This window comes from Mirounga leonina, unplaced genomic scaffold (genome assembly GCF_011800145.1).
Source record: "Mirounga leonina isolate KUSES-001 unplaced genomic scaffold, KU_Mleo_1.0 Mir_175, whole genome shotgun sequence".
Taxonomy (NCBI): domain Eukaryota; kingdom Metazoa; phylum Chordata; class Mammalia; order Carnivora; family Phocidae; genus Mirounga; species Mirounga leonina.
Window position 1 is genome coordinate 23220580 of NW_023270453.1, and position 14987 is coordinate 23235566.

A 14987-nucleotide genomic window follows, 5' to 3' on the forward strand; every position below is an offset into this window, starting at 1 on the left:
CAGGGGGAGTGGGAGAGGGAGAAGCAGGCTTCCCACCGAGCAGGGAGGCTAATGCGGGGCTCGATCCCAGGACCCTGGGATCATGACCTGAGCCGAAGGCAGACGCTTAATGACTGAGCCACCCCGGAGCCCCAAGATTTATTTATTTTAGAGAGCAAGTGAGGGAGAGGGAAAGAACCCCAAGCAGACTCCCCGCTGAGCGTGGAGCCCGACATGGGGCCCCATCTCACGATCTCAAGACCATGATCTGGGCCGAAATCAAGAGTCCGACGCTTAACCAACTGAGCCACCCAGGTACCCCTGTTTTTGCTCTCTTTATTGAGTTCTAGTTCTTTTTTTTTTTTTAAGATTTTTTTAATTTTTATTTTTTATTTATTTTTATTTATTTTTTAAAGATTTTATTTATTTGTTTGACAGAGATCACAAGTAGGCAGACAGGCAGGCAGAGGGAGAGGGAAAAGCAGGCTCCCCGCTGAGCACAGAGCCCGATGTGGGGCCCGATCCCAGGACCCTGGGATCATGACCTGAGCCGAAGGCAGATGCCCAACCATCTGAGGCACCCAGGCGTCCCAGATTTTTATTTATTTATTCGAGACACAGAGATAGAGCACATGAGCAGGGGGAGAAGCAGAGGGAGGGGGAGAAGCAGACTCCCTGCTGAGCCGGGATCCCGATTCGGGGCTTGATCTCAGGATCCTGGGATCATGTCCTGAGCTGAAGGCAGACACTTAACCATCTGAGCCACCCAGGCGCCCCTTGGGTTCCAGTTCTATGTTAGAAGTGACTTTGCTCTAGAATTTTAAAGGCATCGCTGTGTTGTCTTTTAACTGCCAGGGTTGCTGCTGAGAAGTCAGAAGCCACCCGACCTCTGGTACTTTGTGCGTGACTGATTTCTTCCCTCTGGAGGCTTGTGGAACCTTCCTTTTGGCCCTGGGTTCTGAAACCTGAGGGGGACATGGGTGGGGCCTGGGGGGAGGTCATCGGTAGTGCTGGTCTGCAGCACGGCCTAGCTGTCTCAAGTCTGGTTTTCGGTGCTTGTCTTGAATAAGTTCTTCGTGATTTTCTACTGTGTTTCTCTGTAGTCTCCTTCTGGAAGCCATCATTCCGCTGCTGGGCCTCCTGGATGGATTCTCTAATTCTTCCTCTGATTCTGCTTTCTTGCTGTTTTCTCCGTTGTTATCCTGCGGTTCTTCTCTTGGGTTTTTTGCTTCACCGCTCATGTAGCTTTAACTTGGAAGAGCTTGCTTTCTTTCTCAGAATGTATCCTGCTGATGCTCCGTTCTTGTCTCATGGGTGCAAGACCTCTCCTTACGTGTCCTCCTGTGCCCACCGGCCCTGCCCCCTCTGTCCCGTGTGTCCTTGGAGTCTTCCCCGAGCTGCTGCTGAGCTTCGGTTATCAGCTCTGTTTGAGATAGGCACCAGCAGGCTGCTGGGAGCCCCAAGCCTGTGAGGGCTTCCTGGGGGCACCCGTAGTCGAGGTCCGTGCTCAGCGAGAACAGGCCTCACTGGCTTCATGCTGAATATGTCAAGAGCATAAACTTCCACTTAATTGCTGGGTGTGTGCGCCTCGACCCACCTCTCTCCTGGAGACCTCCTGGTTTACTTCTCCAGGTGCTTGCCGGGCCCATGTGGGGACGCTGCTGCTCTTCAATGACATGTCGGTTGTGGTCCCCCTACTTCTCAAGCCACCAGGCATGGCCAAGGCCTGCAGCACAGCATCTTTGTGCTGGCCGTGTCCCCCATGTGCGCCTGCCCGCGTCTGCCCAGCGTCGCTCCTCAGCCTCCCCGGATGGTTCTGCTCTTCTCCCGTCTTGCGCGTCACACGAGGTTTCAGCCGCCTCTGAATCCCTTTATGTTGTCTGGGGCGGGGGAGCTCTGCAGGCTGGCGTGTTCGTCCAGCAGCTCAGCCCATGGACTCTGCTGTCCCGCAGGGCTCCCCGTCCACTCCCTTCTCCATGTTCCTTCCTGAGGGAGGTGTGGGCTAGGATGCCTGCCTGCCTATCTGCTTCCGAGATGGGTCACATGAGCGCCTGTTATGCACAAGTGACCTTCCTGATGGTGTTGAGCTCAGGCACGGTGTGGCCATGCCGTTGATGCCCGAGCCCCCAGCCCCGTCTGCACCGAGCTCTCTGGCCACTGAGCCCCTGCTTCTGCACTCGCTCTGCCTGGAGTGCACGCCCTCCTCTTGCTTCTGGCCTTGCTTCTGTTCCTGCAGCCCAAGAGGCCGGGCTGGTCAGCCTCTCCAGGTCCAGACCCTCTGAGCATGCCACCCACTGTGTCCCAGCTGCTGCCTGGACTGGGGCCACCCGGACAGGCCAGGGCAGTGGGGTTGCCTTCTGTCCATGTGCCTGCCCTCTGCGCAAGAGCTCTTTCCTCCTGTCCTGGTCCTTGCAGGCAGCTGGCCGTGCATCCCCCACGGCTCCTCCACGTCCTCATGGTTCCCAGTGCTGTGCTTTCCCTGACCACGTTTGGGGGCCTTTGACTCCCTTCTAATACCTGAGGGAAGGCCATCGGGGGCTGATCTCTGATGTTGGCTGGGCTGTGACCTCTGGGCACTGGGCCGTAGGGGGCAGGGCTTTAACAGCTGGTTCCCCCCAGGTCCTTCCTCAGATCCCTGTGAAGAGTGGTGGTCCCCATGGGGCAGGGGTCCTCGGTGAGTGGCTGACCCCTCTCCCTGCCCCCACCCTGGGAGGCTCCTTGGGGACCTGTTGGCAGCCCCTCCCCCTCCAACTGGGGAGGGAGGTCGGGCAGGTGACAGGGGCCAGGGTGGGGGCTGCAGGGCAGGAGGCGTGCTGGAGCCATCCACTCCCCTCCTCCCAGGGGTGCACCTGGAGGGCCCATTCATCAGCCGGGAGAAGCGAGGTGCACACCCCGAAGCCCACCTGCGCTCCTTTGAGGCCAACGCCTTCCACGATGTGCTGGCCACCTACGGGCCCCTGGACAACGTCCGCATCGTGACGCTGGCCCCCGAGCTGGGCCGGAGCCGAGAGGTGATACGGGCTCTGGCGGCCCGTGGCATCTGTGTGTCCCTAGGTGAGGGGGGCTGCCCCCAGGGTTGGGCCCTCATGGGGGTACTGGGCTGGGTGCGTAGTTTGATTCCAGGTCCCCCATGCAGGACACTCGGTGGCCGACCTGCAGGCCGCGGAGGAAGCTGTGCAGTGTGGGGCCACCTTCATCACCCACCTCTTCAATGCCATGCTGCCTGTGAGTAACCCCCCCCAAGTCCCGCGGGCGGGCGCAAGGGCTCCTGCCATCGCTCAGCTGCTCCCTCCTAACCCTGCCCAGTTCCACCACCGTGACCCAGGGATCGTGGGGCTCCTGACTAGTGACCGGCTGCCACCAGGCCGCCACATCTTCTACGGGATGATCGCTGATGGCACGCACACCAACCCTGCTGCCCTGCGCATTGCCCACCGGGCCCATCCCCAGGGTGAGTGGCAGGGCAGACCAGGGGCAGCGGGGAGGCCACCGCAGGGTAGGTCTAAGGTCCCTTCCTCCCGCAGGGCTGGTGTTGGTCACCGACGCCGTTCCTGCCCTGGGCTTGGGCAACGGCCGTCACACACTGGGGCAGCAGGAGGTGGAGGTAGATGGGCTGACAGCCTATGTGGCAGGTGAGCGATCCTCTCGTCCCCGCCAACTGCCTCCACAAGAACGGCCCCTCGGCCTCTTATGGGATGCAGGAATCTGGGTGTTCCCCACCAGCCTGCTGTCCCCCCCCCCCCCAGCCCACTGCCCACCCCCCACCACGTGCCTGGTGGCCTCTGGTCCCCCAGAGCCTGCCCTCTCTGCTCTGAAGGCACCAAGACGCTGAGTGGCAGCATAGCCCCGATGGACGTGTGTGTCCGGCACTTCCTGCAGGCCACAGGTCAGTGCGGCTGGCGTGGGGGGTATGTGTGCACATGTGTGTGCGCGCGTGCACAGAGGGTAGAGGCTACGTCTGGGAGAGGTGGGAGGGAAGCATGGAGAGTCTCGTACCTACATCCTTTGTCTGGCGGAGTTCCCAGGGGACAAGCACCAGGAATGTGGCTGAGGTCCCCCTGCAGGGAGCTCCTGGCAGACTAGGACCCGGGGTGATGGAAGTGAAGCCATGGCACCCGCGAGGGGAATGGACTGCACCTTACCCGCAGCAAGGGCCTTGGTCTTGGACCCTGTGGGCTCGCAGAACTTCATGGGTCCAGAGCTAGGGAGATGAGGTGGGGGTCAGAGCTATGCTCCAGGCTTCTTAAGGGGCTGGGCCTGTTGTTGGTGAGGTGGGAAGGGGTGTCTGGCAGAGGCTGTGGTTGGCCAGGCCCTGTGGGATTCTTCATAGTGCCCTGGGGCTGGGGTGTCACCTGAGGGCATTGGGGCTCAGCGTGCTGTTTAGAGCAGCAGGGAGACAAGCCAGGAGGCGGGAAATGGCTTTGGCCTGGCAGCTGGGGGGGGGTGATATGGGGAACAGAAAGAATGGGGTTTAGTTGTGTGATCTCTCGAGGGGTAGCAGGAATAGAAAGGCAAGACCAGGTGGCTTCATCAATGGCTCAGGCTACTGCTTCTTTGTGGGGTTGCTCTACCTGGGACGCTGAAGGAGGAGGGGCCTGCAGGCCTTTGGGTCCAGTGTCTGTGAGGATGGGAGGCCTGCCAATCTGGGATGGGTGAGAGAGCAGGAAAAGGGTCCCCAGCAGTGTCCTCAGATTGGGGGTGGGGGGGAGGTGGAGCCTTGTCTCCCTGCTGCAAAGGCCTGGGATGTCTCCCCTCCCCAGTTCCTAGGCCTTGGAGCTTGGGGCTGTGGGGTGGGGGAGGGGCTGCTGGCTGAGCTGGGATGGGGGATTGTTACCCAGTTATGTCCCCTGAGCAGGCTGCAGTGTGGAGTTGGCCCTGGAGGCTGCGTCCCTGCACCCCGCTCAGCTGCTGGGGCTGGAGAAGCACAAGGGCACCCTGGACTTCGGGGCCGATGCAGGTCAGGGCCTGATGTGGGCGCCCAGGCCACTGAAGACTTGGGAGCTCCCGGGGACTTGGGACAGTTCCAGGGCAGGTGGAATCTTCCCTATGCCCAGGTGGCCTTGCCCACCACCAACCTCAGCCCGGGCCCATTTTCCAATCAGGCCCGGCTTTCTGGTGTATGAAACAAGGCCGGCTGAGGAGCTGCCGGGGCCTTTGTCCCTTGTACCCTACTGCCAGGAATACTGGCTCCAGGACTTTGGCCAGCCTGTGATGGGTTGGGGTGCCCTGCCCAAATCATGTTGCAGGCTTCAGTTTCCCCACCAGCTCCTGGGCAGGGGTGGGGAGGGGAACAGAGCTTCTCTTAGGGGTGATGAAGCTCCTGGAAGCTGGCTGGGGGTTGGGGTGGCGGTGGGCCCACCCACCCACCCCTGCCGCCACCTCACCACCCGCCTCTGACCCAGACTTCGTGGTGCTCGATGACTCTCTCCACGTGCGGGCCACCTACATCTCGGGCGAGTTGGTGTGGCAGGCGGAGGAGGCCAGGCAGTGACCAAGGACCACAGCCGGAAAGGATACCCAGCCTTAGCTGGACGCGGTCAGGGCTGAGTCGTGGAGGAGCTGGTCTCCAGGGAGCGAGTGGGCGCCCTGCCCCAGGTGGAGGCCTCCGCTCAGGAGGCAGCTGGATAAACACGCGCCCAGCAGGGACTTGTCTGGTCTCCGAGTGTTGCTTCAAAGCAGGGCGCCGTCACCTCGGTGGCTGTCTGGGTGGTGGGGGGGGGGGTGGATTGGGAGTGGGAGTGGCTGGATTCTGGCTCATCCCAGCTCTCTGGAGGCCCCTGTCTGTGGCACAGATGTGTCTGAGGCCTGCAGACCCACAGGCAGAGGTGCTGGTTGGAAATGATTGGAGGGTGGGTGGGGAAGTCCTGGGCTGTAGGTTGGGAAGTGGACCGGAAGGGGCTTGGGGACAGAGTGCAGATAGCTTCAGAAGTTCATGTGTCAGGGGACCGAGGGGAAAGGGTACTTCTTGCGATTTTAAACAAGGAGAGAACTGGCTGTGCAGGCAAGTTAGCTGGGGCTGGAGGAGCTGGGTGTAGGAGGGGCCTCGGGTGGGCAGCGCAGAGGGTTTGGAGGGCTACTGCATGAGGATGTCCCAGGGGCTCACTCTGCACCCTTGAGTTGGGTAGGCAGAGTGGGGGGCCAGGGCCATAGTGCCGGGTGCTCCTCCCCAGCCTTCAGGGGGCATCCGCGCTGGCCTCAGGACCCCAGCTCGCCTGGCTGTGAGTGCAGGAAGCAGTGGCCAGGGGCCCCTGAGCTGACCCTGGCCACTGCTCTCGCCCAGCCCGCAGCCCTACTTCTTTGAGCCCTTGGGATAATCAAGGCTCCACTTCCTGGGGTGTTTTTTCTGAACAACCCCTTCTCCTGACCCTACTCCCAGGTGGGCACGATGATCCCCCTTGCACCCTGGTGTTTGCACAGCTGGAGGTGACCCTGCCTGGTGCTGGTGGGCAGCTTGGGGGTCACCAGTGTTCTGAGCCCTGCAACTATTTTCCCGTTAGTGTCATCCCGCAGCCTTCCATGTCCCCTCCGTCCTGGCAGCGGGGTCCCCACGTTGGGAGCGTGGGCTGTTGGGTTCTCTGAGAAGGATAGCTGTGGGGCAGGTGGGCTCTGAGGAGCCGTGCAGGTCCTGAGGACAGCCGTGACATGGGAGTCGGATGGCAGGGGTTGGTGTAGCCCCAGATTTGGGGTTGACTTTCTCCCTCATCGTGTCCTGGGCAGCACCTCCACCCTTTCTCATGGCTGTAGTCCTTGGAATAGGAGGTTGAAGGCGAGTGTCCCAGGACGCCGTGGTGTGGCTTGGCCACCCTTCCCCTTGCCTCTGCCACAGAGCACACTACAGGAAACATCTCCAGGCCCAAAGTGACAAAAATGGGCCACGGGTTCTGGCTGTGTTTGTGGGTGAACAGCCTGGGGAGAACCGGGACCATAAGGCAAGACTCAGGAAAGGCCACCTGCAGGGGTACCAGGGGACTGGGTCTCAGGCCACATGCCCATGGGGTGCAGGGACTTCTAGGCCCAGCAGGTGACAGAGCAGAGCAGTTCCTGGAAGACAGCCACCTGCTCCACCCTGGTTGGAGGGAGCAGAGGAATGTCTCCAAAACACATTCAAAGCTGAGTGGTGGGCACTTGCCTTGTTTGGTGCTAGGCCTAAGTGCATTACCAGCGTGAACCCATTCTTTTCTGCCAAAAATCTAAAGGAGTTTCCTGTTTGTCACCCCCATTCTCAGATGGGGAAGCGGGCACCTGATTCCAGAGCTGGGGAGCACCAGAGCTAGGATTTGTCCTGGCCGCCCTACCGGGGGCCCTCCCTTAAACCTGTCACCACGCTGCCTCTCTGGGTGGAGAATCTGGGAAGTGCTAGTTGAACTCGGGGTCAGCAGGGGTGAGGCACCTGTGCAGGTTGGGAAAAGCACTCTAGGCAAGGGGAAACTACCCCACGAAGATCCCGCGGCACTCTTCGCTGGAAAGGGGTGCAGCCATCACCACTGTCATCCGCAGAACTTCACCACCCCAGGAGAAGTTCTGTTCCCTCTAGGTACTGTCCCTGTCCCCCCATCCCCTCCAGCCTGGCACCGACCACTCCACTTCTGATTCTGAGGCTGCAGGGTTTTAAACAAGATGTGCTGCCGTTTTGTTAGACCCCCCAGCAAGGAGACTCTGAGGGGCTGACTGTAGGGTGGCAGTGGGGCTGGAGACAGGTGAAGCGGGGGACAGGCATGCTCTAGTGTTGGTGTAGAGTAGGCTGCGAGGGGTGTGCCTGAGTCACTGGTGGGTGGGGGTGACATTTTCACTGAGGTGGGAAAGCTGGGGTGGGATCCTCGGGGGGGTGACCTGGCGTGCAGCCCGCACCTTCGTGGCTTGCTCTGTGTTGTACGTGAGTGGAAGGACCAGGGGACCCGGTGGTGCTAGGACCCGGTGCCGGGGCCGGAGCGTCGTGACTCTGCGGAGTGGGACGAGGGCCCCCTGGCGGCAGTGCTTGGGAGCTGCGGAGGGGTCCACTTGAGGGCCCACGACTGCGCCGAGTGCACGCGGGTTCGAATCCAGGCGCTGAGGCGTCCCTTACGAAGTCTCGGTCTCCTAGTCGGGTTGACGGGTCCCGGAGGATCTGGGTGGTCCAGACCGGAGAAGCCGGCTTGGGGGTGGGGTGGAGGGGGAGACGGTATCAACCGCGGTGCACGGTGACTCTGGCCCGAGCCTGTCCGCCGCGGGCCCGGCCTGCGGCTCAGGCGCCGGGTCCACGCGGACCCAGAGATACAGTAAGAGCTGCGGCGCACGGGGCTACGGCTTGCTGCTGGAGGGGCTCCTCCCTGGGGGACGGGCTCGTGCCGGGGCCAATGAGGATTGTCGTGCGCAGCGACGCGCCGCGGCCGAGTGGCTGGGGGTCGCGTCCGCCTCTTACCCTGTCCCGGATTAAGGGACGGATCCGGCCTCGGCTCCGGCGGGTGCAGGGGAACCGGGGGCCTCGTGCCCCCCGCGCGCTGCGGACCCCACTGCGCCCCGGTCCGCCCGCCTGCCTCTCTGCGCGCCTTCCCGCCCCACCGCTCCCCTCCCTCCCTATCGCCGCCCTGTGAATCCCCTGCGCCCCAAGCCTCCTCTCACCGCCCCGCCCTCGTTGGCGTTGGGGAGTAGGGTGTGGGTTCCCCGCCGGCCCCCTTTCACTGCCTTTCCCAGTCTCGCCCCAGCTCCGAGCGTGTGCAGGGTCGGGGGTGCGGGAGCGGCTGGGTACAGTAGGGGGTGTGGCACCGGGAGGGTGGGCAAAGGGCGGTTCCACTTAGCCCCTGCGGCACCCCCTTCGCCCCCTGTCGTCCCCAGGCAGCCCGGTGCCCGGAGCGATGGCCCTGAGTCTTGCCTGCCTCCCACTCCCGCACCATTAAGAGCTTGGTGTGCTCCTTCCAACGTGATCCAACATACCTTGTTCTAGGTTTATGTCTTGGTTTGTTTCATAAACTGGAATTGTACTTTTGATACTGCTCTGCTAGTAACTATTTTTTAGTTAAGCAGCCTGAAACGGAAAGCTGCCTGGGTGGGGACACGTGGAAATGTCTCTGTACTTGAACAAGGTCCCCAGTGTTCTCGAAGATGGATGTTTCATAACGTTAACCAGATCCCAGCGTGGACCAGTCGGGTTTCTCCCCCCGCCAAACCCCAGCCCCGAGGAGGAGGGACCATGGAGTGATGGGCAGGGAGCTCTGGGGCCCCAGATGCCCAAGCGTGTCTAGGAGGCGGGAGGAGACCCGGTGTAGGCGCTCCTTTACGCCCTTTGGGTTCTGGGTTTGCGTGTATTCGTTTTCTCGTGTTCCTGTAACAAATTACCACAAATTAGGGGTTCAAAAGAACACACATTTATTTTATAGCTCTGGAGGTGGGAGTGAGAAATCGGTCTCGGGGCTGAAATCAAAGTGGTGGCAGAGCTTTGTTCTCCCTAGAGGTGGCGGGGGGGGGGGGGGGGTCCTTCTGTTCCCAGCTTCCAGATGCTGCCCACACTGGTGGTCTCGTGGTTTCTTGTATTTGCCGAAGCCAGTGCTGGCCAGTCGTGCTGTTCACGTTGCCTCATTCGGGCTCTGACTCTTTCTCTTCTATCTTTTAAGGACTCTTGTGATTATATTGGGCCGAGCTGGATGATCCTGGATAATCTGCCTCTTTTAAGGTCAGCTTATTGACAACCATCATCCTTCCTTTCTATGTGATGTAACATGTTCACAGGTTGGGTGAACAGGACATGGTCATTTCTGGTGGAGCTGTTATTCTGCCTGCCTCCTCATCCAGAGAGAGGGGCCTGGGCCACGGCTCCCTACTGCCTGGGTCTAAAGGAGATACTACATCCCTATCATCAGGGTACGAAGGTGCTCCTTTCACTACATGCTTATCAACACTGGATGTTTTCAGTCTTTGGGATTTTGACCAATTTTTGGAATCAGCCCATTTTACAGCTGGGGAAGTTGAGACTTAGGGAGGGAAGGTTACTCACCTGAGTTTTGTTTTTTTTTTATTCATGAGAGAAAGAGAAAGGCAGAGGCAGAGGGAGAAGCAGGCTCCCCGCAGAGCAGGGAGCCCGATGCGGGACTCGATCCCAGGACCCTGGGATCATGACCTGAGCCGAAGGCAGATGCTTAACCGACTGAGCCACACAGGCGCCCCTCACCTGAGATTTGATGCAACTTTCTGTTTCCTGTCTCCCAGTCTAGTTAAAATATTTTTTTCCATGTAGCACAATTTATATGAGAAGATATTTTTCCAGGTGGCTTGGAAATTATTGGCTTTGGCAACTCTCTCTCTCTTTTTTTTTTTTTTTAAGATTTACTTATTGGGGCGCCTGGGTGGCTCAGTAGGTTAAACATCTGCCTTCAGCTCACGTCATGATCCCAGGGTCCTGGGATGGAGTCCCGTGTCAGGCTCCCTCCTCAGCGGGAAGTCTCCTTCTCCCTCCGACCCTCACCACCTCTTATGTTCTCTCACTCTCTCAAATAAATAACTAAAATCTTTAAAAAAAAAATGTAAAAAAAAAAAGTTGGATGCTTAGCCCCCTGGAGCCCCCAGGGTGCCCCTCCCCACCGCAAGTCAAGCCTTTAGATGGCTCAGCTTTCCCTACTCTCTCGACTGCGAATTCCTGAGAGACCCTGAGCAGGAACCACCGCGGCCAAGCTGCTCCTGGCTTCCTGACCCACAGAAACCATGAGATCGTAAATGTTTCTTGCTTGAGGTCTCTGAGTTGGGGGATAATTTGTTACAGGGCCTGGGTGGCTAACACATTAGCTGTGTGATGCTGGGCAAGTCCCATCGCCTGTGAAGCTGGGTTCCCTCCCTTGGGCCACCGCACTTAAGAGCAGTAAGTGACGCACGGGTGAAATGCCACAGGCCATGTGGAGCACAGCGCTGACCGCCCCCACGCAGGCTGTGTATATACGGCAGCCTTTCAGCCTCTCCTAGCATGGTTATCATCCTCCTGTCCCTCCTCGGGTGGAACATGACCTCACAATGTCAAGCCAAGCATCGCATTCTTGGCCAGCGACAGAGGCACTGGGCAGGGAAAGGAGAGATAAGAGCCAGGGGCTGTCCCTCTTCTTCGTCCAGCCAGAGTGCCCGTGAACTGTGCGGGGCCAGGTGAGTCCATGTCCCCTCCTGCTTGCTGTCCCAGGATCTGCAGCCGGACCTGACCCATGGCAGGGGTGCCCTGCCTCTCGCTAGGTGAGAGGGGTGGCCTGGCCTGGCTTTTGGCTTGCACAATGGCTGCCATCGAGGCCCCATGAGAACTGAGTACTGTTCTTGTTCCTCTTTCCGAGGCTGCTCCCTGCCCTGCCCCCGCTGCCTGCTCAGCGGCTTTCCGCAGGCCTCCAGCCTGCCCCTCTCCCCTCACACCTTCCCCTGAGGCCACAGAGGATGCCTGCCCCACCTGCTGCTCCAGGGGGCTGTAGGATTCCCCGAGGACTTCTCCCTCTCGGTTTTTCCCCCTCCCTGTTGGTCTTTGAATTCCCGAAGAACTACACAGCCTTGCTTTGGTGTAAGTGACTCTGAAAAAAGAAAAAAAAGAAAAGCTGAAGACTTCAGTTTGGTTCATATTCTGTGACTTGCCTCTTTACCTTCACTCTCCGTTAGACCTTTACCCTCTTCTTTCCAGTAGCTGCATCGAATTCTCCAGGATGAACGTACCATAATTTATTTTACTATTCTCTTGTTGATAAATATTTTGGTTCTTTTTTTTCTTTTTCTCTTTTATTATTTGCTTCAGGTTAAAGTTACGCCGTCACGAACATTCTTGCGCAGTTTTACCTTCGTGAGTGAGAGCTTCTTAGAATCTCCGGAAAGAAGATACACCCACTTTATTAATTTTTATTTGCATCAATGTTTAAGAAGCCAGATAGTTGTAAAAAGGCTTGTAGGGGCGCCTGGGTGGCTCAGTCGTTAAGCGTCTGCCTTCGGCTCAGGTCATGATCCCAGGGTCCTGGGATCGAGCCCCGCATCGGGCTCCTGGCTCAGCGGGGAGCCTGCTTCTCCCTCTCCCTCTGCTTGTGTGCACCCCCCCCTTTCTCTCTCATATAAATAAATAAAAATAAAGAATAAAATAGAAATAAAAAGGCTTGTAATGCAGGACAGCAGCCGGTGCCTCACCTCTCCCCCCTCCTCACATCCCACTTACTACTGGTTTAAATGTTCTTTTTGCTGTGTATGTCTATCTTTCTAACGAATATTCTCCCACTTTATGTCTGGACTCATCACTTACAGCCATTATCTAGTGCCTGTCTGTTAGAAGAGGTGAGGATTCAGCTGTCTCATGCCCCCTCTCCTCTCTGGGTCCTTCTGAGGTAAAGGGTGATGATTACTGGTTGAATCCGTGCACCTGTATTATGACTGTAAATATCCCTCACAGCTGCGAAGAGTGAGGCGCCTGGTAAACGGTGATTTTGCTTCCTTCCTGATAGGGCTCTTCCTCTGGAGTTTTCTTGTCTCTCTGTCGCTTCTTAATTCAGTTTTTTTATGTGGCGAAAGCCATGAGAGGATCTATCATTTTCAGCTTCTTTCTGGAGCCCTCCGAAGCCTGCTTCCCTTGGGTCTGTGTGCTCCTTGTTCTTATCCTGGGATTTCTCCTCATTATCCATTTAAAATTTTAAAATTGCACCTTTCCCCCAGGCACTCCTGAGGCCCCACTGATTTTCTTTCTTCCCCATAGCACTAACTGCCTTCTAACATCCGGGAAGATTTGCTTATTCATTTGTCTCCCCCACCCTGCCTCCCGCCTGTGGCATCGGAGTTTCATGAGGGCAGAGATTTTTGTGTTTTGCTCGCCAGGGAATTGTCAACGTCTAGCACGGTGCCTGGCACGGAGGGGAGACTGAATCCATACTCGGTGAGTGGACAAATCCTGGGACTTGCCTTCCTCACTTTCCTGTGTGTTTTGTTCCTTCCTGTTTCCTGGATCTCCTGTCTTCTTCTTTCTTGGTTTCCTCCATCATTTGGTGGAGCACATCCATTAGTAACTTTCTGAGAAAGGTCACTCTTCATGTTTGTGTGTACATATTTTTTTTTAGACTCTAGATCTATGTATTTATACGCAATTGCGTTTAGTGTATGGTCTGGCAAATTTCACATGTAAGATGGTAATAAATACTAAGTATCTCCTAGGGTTGTGATGAGAAGTAGGATAAATCTTTAAAAAATGGTTAGCGTTCTCTGAGGACAAGTTGTCATTACTTTGTGAGGGCTACAATAAACACAAAAGAAGGGTTTGTTGGGAGGCAGTTGGGTGCAGTGCCAAGAGCAGGGCCCTGCTGTTGGTCAGGGGTGGTTTTGAGTTCTGTGCTCTGTGACCTAATATATGACTGAGAGTAGGCAGGGCACCAAAGCCTCAGTTCTCTCATGTGAAAGAGGGAGATGGTCACAGTTAACCTCCTGCTCGTAGGGCTGTTGTGGGCAAAATCAGATGTGCTTTTAATCTGTATTAAGGATTATGACGTAGAATAACGTTCTCAGTGTTACCAAGTGTTGAGTGTGGCTTGGCATGGTGGTAAGAGCTGGTATCTACCTTGACCTTGTCTTTGTGTTCACTGAGGGTTAGTGTCCGGAGTGGGGTAACCAATTGGCAATTTTCAGCCTGTATCTAAAGTCCCGAGAGGGATCCCTGTACTTTGGCCCAGCAGTTCCATCTGCTGAGAATTTATCCTAAGGAAATAAATAAAGGTGTCCTACGTGGATCTGTAAGCTATAGGCTGCCTCCAGTGGAGTCCTCCGCAGCCCTCACCACCGGGGAAGATGGCGGTCAGATGTCAGCAGAACTGTACAGGATACTGGATGATGCATTGCTAAGTGAAAAAAGTATCCAAACCGCATAAGCCCTTTTGGGGAATAGGAGTTATATTTACCATTTTGACTGTTCTGTAAGGTGCATCCATGTACAGAACACTGGAAGCTTGGACAAACAGAGGCTGTAGAGCCTAATGGTCAAAGCATAGCCTCTGGCATATGGGTATCAAGATTCTGGTTCTGGCACTGTGAGACCCAGGGCAAGTTATAGAACTGTACTGTGCCTCAGCTTCCTCACCCTTTCAAAAACAGGGGCCACACTAGCAGGGATGCTTACTTAGACATCAGGCATGAAAATTCTTTATTTTTTAAAAAAGATTTTATTTATTTGAGAGACAGAGAGCACAAGCAGGGGGAGCAGCAAAGGGAGAGAGAGAGAAGCATCCTCCCCTCTGAGCAGGGAGCTGGGACCCTGGGATCATGACCTGAGCTGAAGGCAGACGCTTAACTGACTGAGCCACCCAGGTACCCATAGGCATGAAAGTTCTTTAGTAAGAATAAGTGCTAAACAAAAAAAAAAGAAAAGAAAAGAAAAAGGAGTAAGAGTTGGGTCAATGTTAGCAGCTATCACTGCTATTCAAGAATTAACTAGTTAGTGGGCTTATGGATTCGTTTATCTAATTATTCTCTGTATGGTCTAAATAGTTATTTTTCAAAATAAATATATTTCTTTTGGAAATAGAAAAAAAAAGGTTATTTAAAAGTATGCAACTTTGAGGTAACAAAGATGATTGTGATTTTGTTTAAAACAGCATGGTCATAACACAACAGTGTGAATGCATTTAATGCCACTCAGCTGTGCACATGGCAGATGATAAAATGGTTAAGGTAGTAAATTTTATGTCTATTTTACCACAAGCACAAAAACCAACAATAACACCTCATCATTAACAACTACAAGAAAATTCAACATCTCATCAACAGTAACGACTACAAAAAAATCCACAAAACCACAGGCAAAGAAGAAAGTTCTGCACGTGTCCCTGCGACTATTAGCAGTGATGCCATGGGATTGTTTTCTGCCTTATCAATTGGATTTTATAGCCCAAATTTCCGTCCGTGAACACTGGTCAGTTTCGTAAGCAGCGAAGTTGCGTCTGTCGTTTGCGCGGAGCCCGGCTCCCGATCCCAGCCACGCGTGGGAGCCCAGCCCCGCCGCTGCCTCGGGCGTGACCTTGGCCAGCTCGGCGCCCCTGCGAGCCTCAGTTTCCCCC

The 14987-nt window shown here is 56.2% G+C and overlaps 2 protein-coding genes across 8 annotated transcripts in view; both read left to right on the forward strand.

Moving 5' to 3' along the window:
• The window catches only part of AMDHD2 (amidohydrolase domain containing 2), a 16843-nt gene extending 5006 nt beyond the window's left edge, over positions 1–11837 (forward strand). Inside the window, exons 4-12 of one of the 7 annotated variants that reach the window (XM_035022014.1) lie at positions 2599–2653; positions 2821–3033; positions 3116–3204; positions 3286–3430; positions 3504–3611; positions 3797–3865; positions 4835–4936; positions 9567–9625; positions 10709–11837. In XM_035022014.1, the coding sequence (XP_034877905.1) occupies positions 2599–2653; positions 2821–3033; positions 3116–3204; positions 3286–3430; positions 3504–3611; positions 3797–3865; positions 4835–4936; positions 9567–9577 (792 nt within the window). In that variant the 3' untranslated portion in view covers positions 9578–9625; positions 10709–11837. Of the gene's footprint in view, positions 1–2598; positions 2654–2820; positions 3034–3115; positions 3205–3285; positions 3431–3503; positions 3612–3773; positions 3866–4834; positions 4937–5381; positions 5697–9566; positions 9626–10708 lie in introns of those variants that run through there. The other 6 variants (XM_035022013.1, XR_004682261.1, XR_004682260.1 and 3 more) reach the window with 6 other exon arrangements.
• Positions 11838–12683: 846 nt separating this feature from the next.
• Positions 12684–14987, forward strand: part of PDPK1 (3-phosphoinositide dependent protein kinase 1) — a 79347-nt gene continuing 77043 nt past the window's right edge. The window contains exon 1 of the mRNA XM_035022021.1: positions 12684–12820. The gene's annotated coding sequence lies outside the window, so the exon portion shown is untranslated. The remainder of the gene's footprint in view (positions 12821–14987) is intronic.